Source organism: Saccopteryx bilineata, chromosome 1, assembly GCF_036850765.1.
Source record: "Saccopteryx bilineata isolate mSacBil1 chromosome 1, mSacBil1_pri_phased_curated, whole genome shotgun sequence".
Lineage (NCBI taxonomy): Eukaryota > Metazoa > Chordata > Mammalia > Chiroptera > Emballonuridae > Saccopteryx > Saccopteryx bilineata.
Window position 1 is genome coordinate 120,383,980 of NC_089490.1, and position 19,305 is coordinate 120,403,284.

General features: G+C 37.8%; 1 protein-coding gene across 1 annotated transcript in view; it reads left to right on the forward strand.

Moving 5' to 3' along the window:
* The first annotated feature begins 1,593 nt into the window (after positions 1 to 1,593).
* The window catches only part of PDE3A (phosphodiesterase 3A), a 326,308-nt gene continuing 308,596 nt past the window's right edge, over positions 1,594 to 19,305 (forward strand). Inside the window, exon 1 of the mRNA XM_066264580.1 lies at positions 1,594 to 3,406. Coding sequence (XP_066120677.1) covers positions 2,435 to 3,406 — 972 coding nt within the window. The 5' untranslated portion in view covers positions 1,594 to 2,434. The remainder of the gene's footprint in view (positions 3,407 to 19,305) is intronic.

The window sequence follows — 19,305 nt, forward strand, 5'->3', positions numbered from 1 at the left end:
ACTTGTCCTCCATGTGGTAGCACAGTTCTGGACATCTAATGGGAGAAGTTGTATCATCACAGCTCCTCATATCCATTTATGTCATAATGTTAATATTAGTACCTGCCTCTAACTAGCGCAGGCTGCTCCCCCATGAAGCTAAGTTTAAGGCTTTTAAACTGTCTTCTCTCCAATCCCCTGAATTAATTTCATCTCAAGAATCTCCTTTGGCTTCTCTTTATATTACCTCCTGTCTATATAACAAAATACAGTTGGCATATTTAACCAATTATCAAACATTCCAGGCTACAAACACTATTGAACCTGGAATGTTAAGACAATTAAAACACAATTGGATTATTATTGACATTGTTATTAGTGAAGGCAAATGACATCTAAGGTAATTATATCAAAAAGGGACAAAGGTGTACTGTACTTTCATATTCTCGTTCTAAGTGTAAAAAAAAAAAAAGCCCCCAACATTGATAGATTTTTAGAAATCCATTGAACAGATATTGAATTATTTCATACTCTGCCAAAAAGTTAGGTTTAAATTTTTCCTTTAGTTTCTCAATACATTACTACAGTACGCGAACAGTGCACATTGTAATCATTAACAACTGGGGTCCTGATTTTTTTTCTCATAATCTTTCTTTATGGTAGGCACATTATTTCACTACCCTAGCCAATCTTCTGAGATCTTTCTTAGTGTAACCTACCTGTCCTCACCAACTTCTCTTTAGATTTCTTTATATTACTTTCTGACTATTTGAGCTTCCTAACTTTGTAAACCTTCTGGAGGCTAGGGTCACTTAATCTCAGAATAATTTACTATCCACCATCAACAATTGTTGACTAATACTCCCATACATTGGATTTTTTTTAAGTAATACTTTTTTAGTGGATGCCCCTCCCCCTTCTAATAATGTTACTATGGAACTTGCTAAGATTTTCCAGCATTTGAACCAACAGGAAAGGCTTAAGTTCTCTCGTTTGAAAACAAAACAAAATAACAACAACCTTGGAGCTGTTGTAACTGACTTGTGAACCTAGGAGAGCATCTTTGAATCTCTCAGACAGAAGAAGTGGCTGTCATTTTTAATGACAGTAAGAAGTATGTTGGTTCCCATCGCCTGCCAAGAAGCTACGCACAATCTTTGTTCAGCATCCTAGAAACTCGGCCTGACGGCCAGCAGCAGAGCCCCACACCCCAAGGCTGCGAGATCTGGGCGGTGGGCCCCCTGACCACCCTAGGATGCCGGGAGCGGGCTTCGCTCTGGGGAAAGGAGAAAGGGAGCTGAGAAGCAGCGCCTCCTCTGGGGAAGGGGGAGGGAGCTGGACTAGGAAAGCTTTACTAGGGAGTTGCCTTGAAAGAAAGAAAGAAAGGAAAGAAAGGGAAAGAAAAGGAGAGGAAAGGAAAGACGGAAGGAAGGAAGGAAGGAAGGAAGAAAGAAAGAAAGAAAGAAAGAAAGAAAGAAAGAAAGAAAGAAAGAAAGAAAGAAAGAAAGAAAGAAAGAAAGAAAGAGGAACTGCTGATCACTCCAGTTGCCTGCTGTCTTAATACAGTTTAATCTGTGGTGATCATCACTCGCTTCCTTCCGCAAGACTGCAGATTATCACCAACCTCGCACTGAAAAGAAAGGGGGGAAAAAGAGACAGAGAGAGTAAATCTCCTCCGTTCTCACCTTCCCTTTGCTTTCCCACTCCCTTCCTCTCCAGCTCGCTCGCTCGCACTCCCTCCCTCTTCCCTTCCCTGGCGGCAGCCGCCTGTCTCTCGGACTGGGTCTGTCTCCGACGGGATTTAGCAACTTCTTGGTTATTTCTCAGCCCCTTTTCCATTTCTTTTCCACCCTTTGCCATGAACTGCACCGACAGACGCTGGGGAGGCTTTGCTTTCTGCCCCTGGGAATGGCGGTTCGCTTCCTGGGGCCGTGCCGGGGAAGATTGGCCGAGGAGAAAGAAAGAGTGATAGAGAAAGAACTGCAGGAAGGAAGAGACGGGCGACCTCCATCTGCTGCAGGCCGGGCGCACAGCAGCGCAGCGCCGAGCGGCGCCCGAGATGGCCCCGCGCTTGCTCCGCGTCCCCGGCTCCTTCCGCGGCTGCGGCACCCGTGCGCTTTGGGCAATCATTAAAATCCTAAAGTAGGAAGAGACCCGAGAGGGCATCAGTGGGAGTGGGGGTGGAGCAGAGAATTTTAAAAAGCATTTCAAAGAGAGAAAAGGAGGAAATGTGTTTCTGCCTGGGCTAGCTTTTAACTTGAAAGCATCTCGTTGGAGCATCTAGCATTATCCCGGAGTTATTCGAAAGCTGAAACTTTCAGTGGCTCGTGAGCCTGGAGAGAGGAGGGATTCCGAGGGTGGGACTGGGAAGGGAGAGGGAGTGTGTGTGCGTGCGTGCGTGTGTGTTTGTGTGTGTCCGGGTGGGGGCTTAGGAAGTCAGTGGAGAGGGTACACCATGGCAGTGCCTGGAGAGGCCGCCGGAGTCAGTGGCACGCCAGTCCACGGTGGGGTGAGTCCAACGCCCGCGGCGGGCCGGGGCTGCCCGGGGCGCGCCGGCCACGCATCGCCGCGGGGCTCCCCCTCCCGCGGCTGCTGGGGAGACCTGGCGCTGCAGCCGTTCCGGCGCTCCCGGAAACTTTCCTCGGCGCTGTGCGTGGGCTCCCTGTCCTTTCTGCTGGTGCTGCTGATGAGGCTGGTCCGCGGGGAGACCGGTGGTGACCTGGGGCAGAGTAGAGAGGCGGCGGCGGCGGCGGAGGAGGAGGAGGAGGAAGCGGCCCCGGCAGCAGAAGGGGGCGTCTTCCCGGGGCCGCGGGGTGGTGCTCCCGGGGGCGGCGCGCCGCTCAGCCCCTGGCTGCAGCCCACGGCGCTGCGCTTCAGTCTCCTCCTGTGTGTATTCTTCTGGATGGGATTGTACCTCCTGCGCGCCGGGGTGCGCCTGCCTCTGGCCGTCTCGCTGCTGGCCGCCTGCTGCGGGGGGGAAGTGCTCGTCCAGATAGGGCTGGGCGTCGGGGAAGAGCCCTTACTCTCGCTCCCCGCCGCGGGGGTGGTGCTCAGCTGCTTGGCCGCTGCGACATGGCTGGTGCTGAGGCTGAGGCTGGGCGTCCTCATGGTCGCGTTGACTAGCGCGGTCAGTACTGTGTCCCTCATTTCCTTAGAGAGGTTCAAGGTCGCCTGGAGACCTTACCTGGCGTACTTGGCCGGCGTGCTGGGGATTCTCCTGGCCAGGTACGTGGAGCAAATCTTACCGCAGTTCGCGGGGGCGTCCACGAGGGAACGTTTTGGGTCCCAGCTAACTGCTGGGACCAGAGAAGATATCCCGGTGTTCAAGAGGAGGCGGCGGTCCAGCTCCGTGGTGTCCGCCGAGATGTCGGGCTGTGGCGGCAAGTCCCATCGGAGGACTTCCCTGCCTTGCATACCGAGGGAACAGGTAAGCGCTGGCGTGTCCCCTCTCTTGCCTTTTGAGAAAACTTGAAATGTTTGGAAATGCGCTCAGCGGAGGGAATCAGAGCACTGGGAACTAAGGGAAAGGTAGCCTAGAAAAGTGGTTTGACTTTAGACAGCAGAAAAATAGCGAGTTTTCCACCCCCTCTCAGACAGTATTTTATAACCTGAGCAACAGGAACACGAATAAGTAATAAAACTAGATGGCATTTGCAGTATCTTCCACAGCTGGGCCAGCTTTTAGGTCTGCTACACCTGGTGCATGGCTTCCCAAGTACCCTCATACTTGACTGCTTTAGCAAGAATTTTCGAATTAAGTTTATATTTCAGTAGTGAGTGAATTTTTAAACATGTGGGTTTTACTAGATTTCTTTCTGTTTCTTTTTATAAAGTTTTTAATTCTAAAGTGACAGGTAAACATTTATGGAAGTCAGCAAAAAGATACTAAAGTAAATCAAGGAGTGTTTGAAGGTGAGGTACTGATACACACACTTTCTGGTTTTGCAGTAAGTTTACTTAAGAGACTGTATCTGGTGGTGCCCAGTTTGTTTTTAAATGTAACTTGGGGACATATGTTATTACATGTTAATGTGTTTTGTATCATAATTATAAACTTCAAATTGGGGAATAATAAATAACTCTGAACCTAAGAACTGATCAAAACCGTGAACTGTGCTGTTACTGTCAACTAAAAAAAAAATTCTCTTTAGTTTTTACATACATAAGTAGTAGCTATTTAGAAATTACAGTAGGTTTATACAGGTTATATAGGAAACACGATTTTAGGAGGACATATCTAACAGTCCTGGTGATTTCAATCTTTTATAAAGAAAGCGGAGAAGGAATCTAGAAGTATGAGTGAAGTTATGTTAGGGAAAGTTCAGTGAATTTGGGAGATTAATCTCATTATCATTAAGCTTTTTAAAACCATGGAATATAGATGCTATAATGGACAGAAAAAAACAGGTCCCATTTTAAATTTTAATTGTGTCTGAAAAGGCGTATTTAAGTGCTTGCCTAGTTATTCCAAGTAATACTGACACTTGGGGCGCGGGTTGTGGAAGCTGGTTATGTATATAGCAAGTGGAAATTTACACTTTTCCCATTAAACTTGAGCCTACTTATGGTACTGTTAGGACAACTTTAGGGAGAGAGAGAGGATATCTAAGATATAGTAAGCTTTTTCTTTTTTAGATTATTCTGTGGATAATCATTTAGGCATTTCTGAGAAATAGCAGTCACCATATGGTGTGGGTGGCTAGTTTGTTTCTGAAATGAGTTGATTACACAGAATGTGATTGTTTGACATTATTTAGCAGAATGGATGCCAGCATCATAGCCTCTGTGTTTATTTTAAAACAAATGTACTTATTTAGTGTTTCATTTAGATAAAGCAAATACTTTGTAGATTTAAGCATAAGAGTGGATTTTTAAAGGTGAAGTTTTAAGAGTCAAGTTAAAAACAGGGCGCTAATACTTAGTTTTTGTAGAAATTTTGGAATCATCAAATAAAGTAAGCTATTTATGATAATTTAATTTAAACCAATTAGAGGAAAAACACATTTTCTCCTGTTATAGGAATGTCTTTCAAATGAAAATGCTACTAGTTTAAATATGTTTAGAACACACTTTTTGTTAATTTATAGGGAAATGTGATATGATTATTGCAATATTGAACCATACTTTCCAAGGCAAATCTGTGATTTAATCATAAATAACTTGACTCCAAATTAATATTGTTTAGCTTCTACAGTTAAATTTCTGAAAATTCCACATTAAGTTTTAGAAGTTAAGGATTTAAGATAATAAGGTCTTTAAATAAATTAACCGACAGTGTTAATTAATCCACAGATTTTTATTGGTTTCTCTGGGTTGAATTGATAAGTGGAAAATTTGAATCTACAAATGTATAAGAAAATAACTGAACATTGCATTTTTAAATGTTTTGCTGATTAATACTGTTGAAAAGACATATTGTAATATATTTTGGTCATCTTCTTTGGTTACTATGTTTTAAAAAGTTATGTTTATGAAGAATATTCTAAAGTCAGAGACTTTTCTCTTATGGATTAATGGAAAAAACAAGGTTTAATATAGCAGAAATTTGGATTCTTGACGTTTTAATAAGGCATGGATGAGTGTGCATGTGTTACTGAAGACTAGTTTTCGTATATGACCCATTAAAGTTGTTGCTGAGTGTAACTGTTGGGGGTGAGTGGCAACTAACATGAAGTAGTATCTTATGGACAGGGCAGTGTCTCATACGTTAGCATAACTGTGAAAAGTTCAGGAGCAATATAGTAAATGGCTTATCTGTTTTATCATAAGGAAACAAACTTCTGGTTAAGGGTGCAAAGTGTACCACTGTCATCTGCATACTTTATCAGGAATCAAAAAATTGTCAAACATGTGTATAACACTCCCCTGAATGCTACCTGATTAGGAGTTCTTTTCCAAAAGAATGCCTACTCTCAGCTCAAGCTCTCTACTGAGGCAACAAGTGAATTTTAAATAGCCTTGTAAAGGCAAGGCCCAGAGTGTGGCAGAGGCCTCTTTAGAATTTATTTGGACTCTGATGATTGTCATGTTTAAAGGTGAGAGATTTCAGCTTTTTCTTCTCCCTATGAATGATATTGGCCACTTGCTTATGATGTATCTCTTTTCAGTGACTAAAAGGTCAAGGAGAATAGATGATAAAATTGTCATAAGATAAACAAACTGGCAGATATATTTTCTTCCCTCCCTCCTACCTGTCCTTCCTTTTTTCCTTCCTGAACTGTAATTGTCTATAGATGGAATATTACACATGGAATTGAGTTTTACAGCTCTGATGATAAAGGTGACTGCAATCAAAGAGAGGAGACACAGGTCTAGTCTTCAGTTACTGAATTAATCCAACACTGGGTGTCTATGAATGCAAGTGAAGGTATCTTTACACTCAGTGAAAAAGAAGTTTGGAACTTTTGTGCGGCTTTTGGTTCAGTTCTATCAGCCCAGAATCCTCAAGACTGAGGATGGTTTTGTGGATCTGTATGTCCAACTGTACTTTTTTGTTTGACAGCATTAGGAAGCAGATGTTTCCTTCAGGTGTGTGTATCTTTTCTAAGTGGATGTTCACATGTGAGAGCAGGCATCTCTCTCTCTCGCTTGTTACCACTGTACCCTCCAAACACTGGCAGAGAAGTTCTTGTATTATTAGATATTATACATATGCTGTTTTCAACATAAAGTTTTAATTATGCAATTTTTACCATTTGGAAATTATATTTAAAGGGTGTCTCTCTATTCTCTTTATACAGCAAACAGCACAACTGGCTAGTTATTCCGCTCTAATTATTGTGACCACCTTACACATTCATTTTTGAAAGATTCTAAACCAGTGTTGTTTTATTCAATTACATATTAAGAAGAACTTAATATTTTTGCCTATGGTTTTTACATAAAATAATCACAAAGCATATGTCTCTCTTTATTAATGTATTTGTACCACTTAATTACAAATTTCTTGGGGAACAAGTATATGGTGACAGAAAGTGAGTTGACTTTGGGTGATGGCCATACAACACAATCAACAGTTCGAATGCTATGGAGATGTTCACCAGAAACCTGTGTACTCTTATTGATCACTGTCTCCCCATTAAATAGAATTTCTCATTATTAAAAAATAAATTTCTTTGTGATGGATGTAGTTTCAGTCAGAAATGTACAGCTATTTACTTATATTATGTAATTTAAAAAAATTGTAATTATTTTCTATGGTATTTCCCTAAACCTCTCAATTAAACATCTTTGGCAAAAAGGGATATTTGTAGGAATGTAATAGAGTCTGATGGTTGGTTATCAAAGGACGAATCAAGTTTTTCATCACTGGCATAAGAAAAAAACTTTCGAGCAAAAAAAAAACCCAACAAAAACAAGAGAGGCACTGGCTGGGTAGCTCAGTTGGTTGGAGCATGATCCCAGTACACCAGCTTTGAGGTTCATCTCCTGTCTGGGCACATGAAATATTTGGTCAATGAATTCATGGGTAGATGCATTCCTCCCTCCCCCTCTCCCTTCCTTCTTCCCCATCTCCCTTTCTCCTTTCCCCTCTCTCTTCACCCCCCCACTCCTGCTCTCTCCCTCTTCTTCTCTCTCCCCTTCCCTTCCTCTCTCTCTTCTCCTCCCTCTACCCCTTCCCCTCTCTGTAAAATCAGTTTAAAAAGTCTTTAAAAAATAGGAGAAATAAGAAAATAAGTTTAGTTTTTGCTAGTAGGCAGATGGTAGGCCTTGTTGTGTCTTCGGTAGAAAGTATAACTTGGCATTTATAATATAGTTATGAAAAACAGAAGTATGTCTTCTGAAAATACAGATTATATTATCTTTTAAATTTCTAAATACATTTTAGTATAACATAACATCAAATTGAATAAATTTCAGAAACGGGTTTTTAATTAAATTGTAGGTCTTCCACATTTCATTAGTATACATCAGCTGATACAAAGAACAATATTGATTATAATCTGACAGAATTAAAATTAATTAATGTTAACTTCTGAAAATATTAAAAAGGCAAAACAAGATTTTTTTTATCCTCGGGAAAGGTGAGGGAAAAGAATTTATTTATGTGTGTGGGGACAAAATTGTGATTTTACTTTGTGAATACAGATATTTAAAGCATACTGAAAACTGCTTTAACTGACAGAAATAGTTAGTGAATCTATATAAATTTACAGAGGTTGGAAACAGTCAAACAGTAATTTTACTCTTTCTGTATTGAGCCTAAAGTGTAAAATGTGAAAACTGTAGAACTGAAAGAAATGCTGTGTATGCTGGGCTGTCATGTTAATTAAATAAACAACCAGAACAGTGACTCTGTGTATGAAATACATTTTGAAAAGCCTGGGGGAGGGGGTGCAGGCAGGCAAGGGTGAGTGACACTGGCATGGAAAAACATTCATTATATCTGTAGTGACATTTGTATAAATTTGCTGTATTCTATTAAGAGTACAGCTCTGAGAATGATCTCTTCAGGACTCTGAATAAAGGCTTTACGACATTTAATTTCTCTTCTATGTTAAATAAGTTCTTATTAGGTTGGAGTAAGATTTTTATGAGCCTCAAAATTTAGAAATATGCCTATATATTCTAAGATTTTCAGTTAATATGGTTTGTGCCAGTAACAGCCCATAGTCAAGTCTATGTAGACTTCATTGAAAACGTGTGTTGTTTATCTTGGGTTTATTATAGGAGTTGTATTTTTCTGAAGACCTTATTGTTGTGAGACAATCTCATGGATGAAGGTAATCAATCCAACTGCCGCATCAGTTGGTATCTGAAGAGATTTTGGCACATTGGAGCTATGCCTTTGCATAGGGCAGGTTTCTTTAGCTTTGTGAAAGTAGGCATAACCCTGCACATTTATGGTGAATTGCTTATTTAGTTGACCATGTGTTTCTTATTCCATGAAGTCTTCCTCCTTCCTCTTATCTTCTGTGTGTGATATTTATAATTGTATCTTCTAAAAAAAATCTTAAGTATATGAAACTGAAAACTTAATTTATATTTTTTTCTATATGTGTTTTCAGTAAAGTTCTATCAGATAACTCAGAATGAACCTCAGAAGGTTCAGACATCTCCATATTCTTATACTTAAATATATACTCTGTTAATAATCAAATGAACATTATTTTTTTTTTACATAGAAATGTAAATGCTTTTACTAATTACCTATATTTACAATTGTACTATTGGTAGTATGTTTTTTAAAGGAAGTTCCCTGCACACTAGGCTACCCTAGGAAATTGTCTTAACTTGGAACTGAGAGCGCATGTTTGCATTGTTGTCATATAAATCACAGAGGTCTGATCTCTGGAGAAAAAAAAGTCTTAAAGATATGCTTAACTTGTAATTCAGGGAAAGATCTGTTGCATAACAAGTCAAACTCATTAATTGGCCATATGTGTTCACCATACAGGTATACTATTATTTGAAAAGAAGATGCTACCCTTAGCTCAGCGGTTCTCAACCTGTGGGTTGCGACCCCGGTGGGGGTCGAACGACCAAAACACAGGGGTCGCCTAATTCCGATGGCTTTAGGCGACCCCTGTGTTTTGGTCATTCGACTCCCGCCAGGGTCGCGACTCACAGGTTGAGAACCGCTGCCTTAGCTGATGTTATTTATATAAAGTTCTTTGGTTAGTGAACCTATCAAATGTCACATCAGTGATGTATCTGCGCATTAGGCCTTGTGCTAAAAATCATACAAATTATACACAGACAAATGCAGTTAGCACCATTCCAGAGTTCAGAGCCTAGTATGGAAATGAGAAATCCTAGTAAACTGTCTAAATGACCTCTTAGATAAATGTTGAAAGAATGCATGTAATAGCTTAGAGCAGGTTTTAAATCTAGATCTAGAATCATTCATCTCTTCTCTGAAATTTTATGCAAAATTTCATCTGTTCATTTTTCTGGGGTAAAGTCTAGAGTTGTATAGATTTTTCAAAAGGTCCTATACACATAATGCTTAAATATAAATGTTTTAGATTTTGAGCAACTTTACATTTTGAAAAAAGGGAATATCTTTTCTTTGAAATGGAAATTAATTCAGTACAGACATTTTTTTTATTGTTTTTTCTTTTAAGTGAGAGGAGGGGAGATACTGAGATTTCCACATATGCCATGACTGGGATTCACCCGACAGTTCCCATATGGGGCTGATGCTCAAATCAGCTGAGCTATTTTTAGAGTCTTAGGCTGATGGGCTGGGACCAACTGAACTGTCCTCAGTGCTTGGGGCCAACACCTGGACTAACTGAGCCCTGGCTGCATGAGGGAGAGAAGGGGGAGAGGAAGGAGAAGAGAAACAGATGGTCACTTCTCCTGTGTGCCCTGAATGAGAATTGAACCCCAGATGTCCATACACTGAGCTGACGCTCTACCTACTGAGCTGACGCTCTATCCACTGAGCCAGCTGGCCACGGCCCAGTATATACATTTATAGTAGTTCTGAATAAATGCAATAAATACAATCATCCCTCACCATATTGGGTTCACTTTTTGCGGTCTTACTGTATCGTGGATTTTAAAATTGTATATATCTAATCCTTATCATGGATTTTTTGCTATATCATGGGATTTTGCAGTGTATAGGTATATACAGAAGGTATCTTTAGATATTATTTTAATTCTTTTTATGGTATAATAAGCATTTTCTAGCCTAAAAAATTGAAAACAATAAAAAATATAAAAATATTAATTAAAACATATTAAAAGAGTATTAAATTGAAATAAAGCCTTAAAATATATATAAATAGTAAAATATAAGGTTGCTTCTTTGTGGATTTTCACATGTCGTGGGGGTTTCTGGAACTTAACCCCTGTGATAGAGGAGACACCACTGTAATGTTCTAGGATTTAGGAAATGCTATATTTCAGTATAGTAAAATGATTGTTTATTTTCATATCTTGTGATGGTTTAGTGATAAGTAACTTGTTGCATTGAAATCTGAAACTGCTTAGTTCTGTGCAGGCTGTAGTTGAGAGACTAGAATTAGTCTGATTTTTGGAGAGAAGGAAGATGACGGAGAGTCAGCTAAATGTATGTAGCTAGCATGAGGCAAAATGTTGGCTTTTATCCAGTTCTCTTTTGGACTTGAATATGTTTGCATATGTTTCTGGGGAAATAGAGTAGAAAAGGAGTCAGGCCGGTCATTGTATGCCTAGGTATCATTTGTGATTTTACACTTGGAGACAACTCTAGATTCCTGTTCAGAATTGAAGACAGTAAAACCCATGAATGTACAGATAAAACTCTTAAGCCCTTACAGTGATTTTTCTGGTTACCAAATGTGCCCGGCAGCCCTAGGGATGTATTATTCAGGACTTTGCATCTCGTGAAGGAATATCAATTGCATTGCAAAGTCTGTCTTCGTGGAGTCTTTATCTGTCTCATTAAAGAAGGGTGTGCAATGGTGGCTTAAATATTGAATTTTATTTTCATTTTAGTTTTTCAATAAGTCTATTTAAAAATTCAAGGCAATATTAATCTGCAAATCAGTAAAGCATTTCTTTGTTAGCATAAACAACTGATTGTTTCTACTTACCTAAATTATTTTGCACAGTTTCCTTAAGAATCCATTAAAATGTAAATAAGTAAGATGTAATATTAGAGGAGGTTATGATGAACATTACCATTCAGAATGAAGAAAATTATTTTGGAAAAGTCACAAATAACTTCTGCCTTTTTTATTTGATTAAAGCTTTTATTTATTATTGGGGAATTTGAATAGTTATTAAGACTTTAAGTATAGTCAGTCCTGCTAAGATAGTAATAAAATTACTTAAGTGTAGTTATGTTATTTCCTCCTAAGAATATAAGTAGTCATAAGCATCATATTATGTCTACTGATATGTATGTTGGTGTATGCAGGCATATGCACAAGTGTGCATGCCTGTGGATGTATGAGATTTTTTCCTTTGCCAGGAAATTGCTTTGGTTGTAACAATTTAGTGGAGAAACAGTGTCACCCAGTGGCTTTGAAGAGAACAGTCCTGTAAACATTAGAGGTAAGTGCTGTCCAATAGAAATATAACATGAGCCACATATTTAATTTTATATTTTCTACTAGCCACATAAAACCATAGAAAGAAACAGGTGAAATCCATGATCATAATGTTTAATACATTATATCATATCAACCCAAAACCAGTATTAAAAAAAATCAAGATATTTTGCATTCTGTGTTTTGTATTAAGTCTGAATGTCAATATTTACACAATAGCACACCTACCTCAGTTTGGTTTAGCCATATTTATATAACAGTACTTAGAAGATGTATGTGGGTGATGGCTGCCTTGCTGGACAGTGCAGCTATACTTTTTTAGAGAGACGAAATACTTGAAAACTAATGTCACCTCTTCAGTTACAATGGAAACATCTATGTAGGCTTAATGATAGCACTAATATACACTCATTCAAATTTATATGTAATCTCAATAGCTCATTTTTGTAACATTAACTACTCTAATACTTGGTAAGTGTATTTCCCCTCTTTTCTCCAGTTTGTATTATCGCACATTTTAAAATATGATTGTTGTAATTGGAGGGGGAGTTTAACAGAGTCCTTAATAAGAAACCTTTAGGGTAACCTGATTTATAACACAGTATTAAGTTTTCCAAGTAATTTTGAATTTGCCTTCTAGAGTCTGATTCATAACAGGAATTGCTTATGTATACAGTGTGAACATGTGGTGTGTCACGTTCACAGTAATTAGTCTGTAATTGGATTATCTAATGTCTCTTTAGAAATGAAAATGGTTATGTTTATAGTGCAGGTTGTTATCTCCGTCACTTAGGAAACTAAAGTGACAAACCTTCTAGTAGTTTTAATGGATGAAAATTAATGTGTCTGTAAAGGGTAGATGACTTTTCACTATTGCTTATGCAAACACCTCTCTCATGGATGTATAAAATGAAAATGTTTCATTTTGTGTAGAGAGAAGATTGGAGATTTTGATAGAGTAGAATTTCTAAACTAGGAATTGAAATTATGTGGCTTTTGGAGCTTCTACATGATTTCCAACTGCAGGGTAAACTCTGTAGAACGTACTGGTGAAAAGGTAGTAACTGTTAAGTGTCACCTTCCTTCCATTTCCTCTCCCCAAACTATGAATTCATTAACTCTAGGTGGAGTTCCAATATTATATTGAGACTTGATGAGAAACTTATTTTTATATATGGCATGTTACTTTATGTACATAGAGTGATTTTTGAAGTATGCATTTATTTTGTGTATCATGGTTTATAGCTATGGGATGTTTTTGATTTATAAATTTCCCCTTTTAAAAGCAAGACATTTATCTTTGCATTTCAGAATAAAAATAGTGATACACAGATTATCATGTGTCACTTAGAAAATAGTCTAAACAGAACAAAAGGCAACAGAATCATGGTATTCAAAGAAGTACATTTGGCTAAAATGAAGTTGTCTTAAGGTAGACTTCTTGAAGTAGCTAATTGAAGAATTAAATGCCATATTAATCATAGTTGTTTCTTGAAAAGAGTTTGTATTTGAATATAACTAGTTATTTGCCCTGGCTAATTTTGAAATTGATTAAAATTAATGGTTGGACTTTCATTTTTTTTCTTTTTGGCCAGTCTTCTTTTCTGACAATGTGTATATGTGTGTGTGTATATATATTTTCATTTTTGAACCTAATATATTCTTCTTGTTTAGAATGTGTTTAAAAATTTAACGAATTCCATTCTATCTCCATGCCCCACAGTACTGTGTCAGAATATTGAAATAATTTTGTGCAAGAAGGTTGTGGTTTTGATTTAATAGGATCTTAATAAAAATTTTCCATCTTCCCAAGTAAGTTTAAATAACTGAATATTTATGCTATGTCTGTGGCAAGTGTTTCTTCCTCTCCAGGTATAATCCACTTAAAGAAACCTAATGGAAATTTGAAGTCATAGAAATATTATTTTGCGTGGATGTTTTATTTTATGGCAACCCTTGTGGAGTCTATGTCTTCAGGACATTTTTAAACTAGTGTGAACACAAAAAAGGAAATAGTTCTTCTTTTGAAACTCAGTATTTTAGAGCATCAATTGAATAATCTGCTTAGGAAATGCTCCTCAGGAGGCAATGTTTGTCCTGGTGATAGGAAACATCTGCTTGTGCTGGGAGTTAGTGTTTAGAGGTCCTGACTCAGGATCAGTCTCTTAACAGAGTTGGGAAAGGAGAGTTGCCTAGGCTGATTGAAAATTTGCTTTCTAGGTGCAAGAACTAAGGAAGTCCAATTCAGATCGTATAGTTTTTATTATAAAAGGAATCAAACTATTTAGACTCTTTGTCTAAGAGTCATAAATACTTCCTTTAGAAAATTCTGGCCCAATGCCTTGCTCATTGTAGGTGTTGGCTGGCAGGACAAGTGGATGGACAAGAAATGAATGATGTTTAATCTGAAATATTTATCTACCTAATCTTCTGAGACTGAACTAGTGATAAAACTAAACTTCTGTAGGGAGAGAAGAGAAGAAGTAGTCTATTAACTAGTCTATGAATTTACATTTTAAATATGTATATTTTTATGGTTTTAAAAATATTCTCTTGCATGTGTCAGATAAAGGGCTGAATTTGCCTGTGCCCTCACTGGTAGGAAATCTCACATTCAGCATGAGTCCTAGATATTTATTTTTAGCTCACTCCCAACTGAAAATATTCAACCAAAGTTACCACCAAGATCACTGTACTGTAAACTTCAGAAAGATCTCTGAAATGAAGGTATAGTTTTTAGAAAAATAAAAATTCAACTCTTTTTTTCATTCAGCTAACAAAATGAGAAAGAATAAACTTTGATTTTATTTGTTCCCATCACTTTCTACAAAATGCTGGTAAGTATTCATCAGTGAGGGTTCTTATTGAATAGCTGTATTTCCTGAAAAAGCTAATGTAAAGTAAATACTGTCTGTATTTTATCTTATAATGGTGCTCAATTACAAAATATATTTTGAGCCAGTTCCTTTCAGAGATGACTTTGTGAAATTAACTTATTTGAAATGTTATCTAACTGTAGTGCTACTGCAATTGTACTGAATAATCTTGGAAGTCTGGCAGCATAATTTCAGAGTCCTGATGAACTGAAGAATCTAAACCGGCAGTTTATAAATTTTTATTAAAATGGCAAGTTTTTGTGTATCCTATCAACTTTTTTGGTCCATCTAGTTTTTAACAGAACTTGACTTGTTAAAATAGAAAGTTTTAAGTCAAGTAAGAATATTTTGTTGCTGTGGTTTTAATACTTAATAAAGATATTGTCATATTCTGTCACTGAAATCATAGGCATCTCTTGACTCTGTTGGGCAGGTTATCATAATTTTAGGTTAGGTATACGTATTTAGATAAAAAAGTTATTTTCAAATTACTTTTGTAAGGAATGCTTTTTTGTTTTGTTTTGTTTTTCTATCATGGTCTAATTAGGTAGATATTTTAGAAAGGCTGCTATTCCTGAACACTTTCAGAGTTTGAGACTTTTTGAAATATATTATTTTTTATAAATTTGAATATAGTTTCTATTTAGAAAATATATTGTAAACTGAGAATTTAGTTATTAACTAATTTATATTTTGAAATAATCAAAATGTATTCTTGTAATCAAGCCATTTCTAAATTTATTTAACATTTTTATAAAAAAAAATTAGAAGCAAAACCTTTATTACCTGCATTTTTATTTTGGAACAGAAAGCTGTGTGTCTGTACCATCTTGAACAGTGTCTGTTTTAACTCTTAATGATTTGTTTTTTGCTAGATATATAGTGCCTAAACGACAGCACAGTTATTAAGGCAGTAGCCTCATTCATTTGCTTCTTTTTATTCCATTTTACTTGAATAATAATTGGAGTGAATCTTCTTAACTCCTTTAGAAAATGACAACTAAATCTTTTAAAGACTTTCAGTGGGGCTTCTGCAAGCAATTAATTAGTTCGAAATGAAAAGTGTGAGAACTTGGTTGGGGATGTAGGATACAGTTATAACTGAACACTGATGGTAAATAAGTTATCTAAAAATTAAGGTGGCATTCAGAAATGTATACTACCCCATGATAAATGGTGAGAGAAATTAATGCTTGTATATTACTTGTGCAGAGACAAAATCTGACAATAGTTCCTCAGTTTTTTTTTTTTTTTTTTTTTGTATTTTTCTGTAGTTGGAAACGGGGAGGCAGTCAGACAGACTCCCACATGCGCCCAACCGGGATCCACCCAGCATGCCCACCAGGGGGCGATGCTCTGCCCATCTGGGGCGTTGCTCTGTTGCAACCAGAGCCATTCCAGCGCCTGAGGCAGAGGCCACAGAGCCATCCCCAGCGCCCGAGCCAACTTTGCTCCAATGGAGTCTTGGCTGTGGGAGGGGAAGAGAGAGACAGAGAGGAAGGAGAGGGGGAGGGGTGGAGAAGCAGATGAGCGCTTCTCCTATGTGCCCTGGCCGGGAATCGAACCTGGGACTCCTGCACACCAGGCCGATGCTCTACCACTGAGCCAACCGGCCAGGACTCAGTTGTTTTTTTTTTAAATATTTGTTGTATGGTTCTATGGTGCACTTAAAATCTAGACCTCTTTATGGTTTTGTAAGAGGAGAAGAATCTGAGAGGGTCACTTCTGGACACCGGGCAGGTAATCTAGCCATGCATTGGCTCAGTATCGGTTCTTAGACCAAAAGCACTTACATTATTTTTCAGAAGTCGTAATGCTATTTATGTACTTTCCTGACATTCATTACTTTCCAAGACATTGATTCTTATTCTTTAGTTTTTTAGCCTACTTATCACTTTGACTTATAAATGTCATTTACAGTAAATTTATAATGCCTTTGTTGCAATCTTGTGTAAACTTTTACTAAGTATGTGACCAGATTGACTAAAAATGTCAGCAAGTAAATGTATGTTATTTAAGATCTTGGACTCTTTCACATTGATTGTATGTTTCCTGCTCAGTATTTCAGTTTGCCTAGATTCCTATCTTCTTTTTCCTTGGTGCAAAATAATCTTATGTTATTATAATTGATGTTCATCAAACTATTGTTTATGACTCTAACAATAAATGCCTCTGATTAGTAGATTAATAGCCTTCCTTAAAATACTTTCAAAATTTGCGGTGATCTGACTTCACCTATTTATTTTTATAATTAACACATCATCTGGCACTTTCTAAATTGAACTACATACTGTAGCTCTAAAATTTTAGTGTGAATAGAAACCATCTAGAAAGCTTATTAAAATGCAAGTTCCTAGGTCCTGTGGTCAGATGTTCTGATTTGGTTATGTATAAAGTAGAGTCCAGAAATCTCAAGTTTTAAGAGGTCCAGGTACCTTAGTGCAGAAGCATAAGCTGCAAACTCATGCCTAAAACTGGACAGCAAGTTCTGACTTTTATACTCTGATTAAAAAAATAGTTAAAAAAGCATATAGTTGGCTCAGTATCATGGGAAAAGTATCTATATACACAGAGAGATTATAGTTTATGAACCTTTGTCATCCATAAAAGTTTTACTTTGAGTTCCCCACTGTGGATACCTCAGAGAAGTTCTTTGACCATTCTGCTATCAATTCTTCTGAATAGTAGGAATAACAATTTGTCTAATTATCTCATATTGCTATTTTAAAGCTCAAATAAAAACAAATCGCTATGCAAATTCAAATAAAAAGAGTATAAGAATTGGACTGAGGCAGGCCATGGCTTTGTAATACAACAAAGTTTCTTCAACTTTCTGAATTTAATACTCGTACCTGTAACATGGGAATAATATATCTTACTTTTTGAAGGTTGAATATTAAATTAATGAAAGTAATGGGCATAAGTTCTTGTCAAACATTAAGAATAGTGTCTTTTGCTACCTATCAGGGCCACATCATTGACGGTTGCAAGCAAAATATCAGTACAGTATAAAACAATGCAAAAAAATTTTTGCATTTGATAAAAATGCATACTTGAAAGTTTTTAAAAACATACATGTTCTCTGGAAGTTAATTAAAATGATATTAGAGAGGTACTTAAATTACAATTAAAGCCACTGACAAATGTTAACAGTGGAAGTTAACAGTGGAAAGAGAACAATCTGACAAAGATGTTGACAAGTCCTTCAAAGAAGATGTGAGTGAAAAAAGATGAAAGGAGAGATTTAGAAAAATTGATTCTTCTGGTTGGTTCAGTGGTAGAGCGTTGGCCTGGTGTGTGGATGTCCCAGGTTCCATTCCCAGTCAGGGTACACAGGAGAAGCACCAGTCTGTTTATCTACCTCTTTCCCTCCCCCTTTTCTCTTTTTCTCTCCCTCTCTCCCTCTCCCTCTTCCTTTCCCTCTCCCTCTCTCTCTCCCTCTCCCTCTCCATTTCTCTCTCTACCTCTCTTCCTCTCCCCATATCCCCCCTCCTGCAGCCATGGCTCAATTGGAGTGAGTTGGCCCCAGGCACTGAGGATGACTCCATGGCTTTTGCCTCAGGCTCTAAGAGAGCTTGGTTGCTGAGCAACAAAGCAACACTACAAATGGGCAGAACATCATCTTCTAGAGGGCTTGCCAGGTAGATCCTGGCTGGGGTGTGTGTGAGAGTCTGTCTCTCTGCCTCCCCTCCTTCCCACTTAATTTTAAAATAAAGGAAAGAAAACTTGATGGAGTCTTTGGACATGTTTGTGAAAAATGAGAGTCAGTTGTGCAATCATGTGTCATATAACCCCATCAGAAACATTTATGTGCTCTATCTGCCATTATAATATGAACTTATATAAACATTTTCCCCTTACAATTCTTGTTTTCAATTTTTTGTGGTAAAATCCCAGTCATACCCTTCCTTTCTCTCATTATTTGCCAATGTTACCATTATTCTCAAATACCAGGGACTTCCTGGTTAAAATCTACAGAAAGCAGCCAGTAGTACAGTGCTGGCTCAGCAGTGGCTTTCCGTAGAATATAGTGATATAGTGATGGTTTATTTCAGCACATAAGTAGATTCTTCTAGACCCTCCTCTTTTTAGCAGCTTCCACAGAGCTCTACTGTAGACCTCAGTACTCAGGCCACTTTTTTTCCCCAGACTTTCCCACTTATTGAATGATCTTTGAGTGTAATCTGAGGTGTTATTTCAGTTTGACCGTGACAGGAGCAGGAGTCCTGTATCATCCCACTCTACCACGGTTGGTTTCAATTTAGAAATTCTGCCTGGGCTAGTCATCTGGTTCTCCAGTTTGGGCATTGAAAGGTCTCTGGTTTTTACTTTGTGACATAGATGTCAGAGGTGATGGGAGAAGTCCAGCAGATCAGTTTACCTGTGGAAGTCATTGCAGGACTGTTGCTTCAAGCAAAATGGGAAGCCATCAAAGGGTTTTAAACAGAAAAAGGATGCAATTA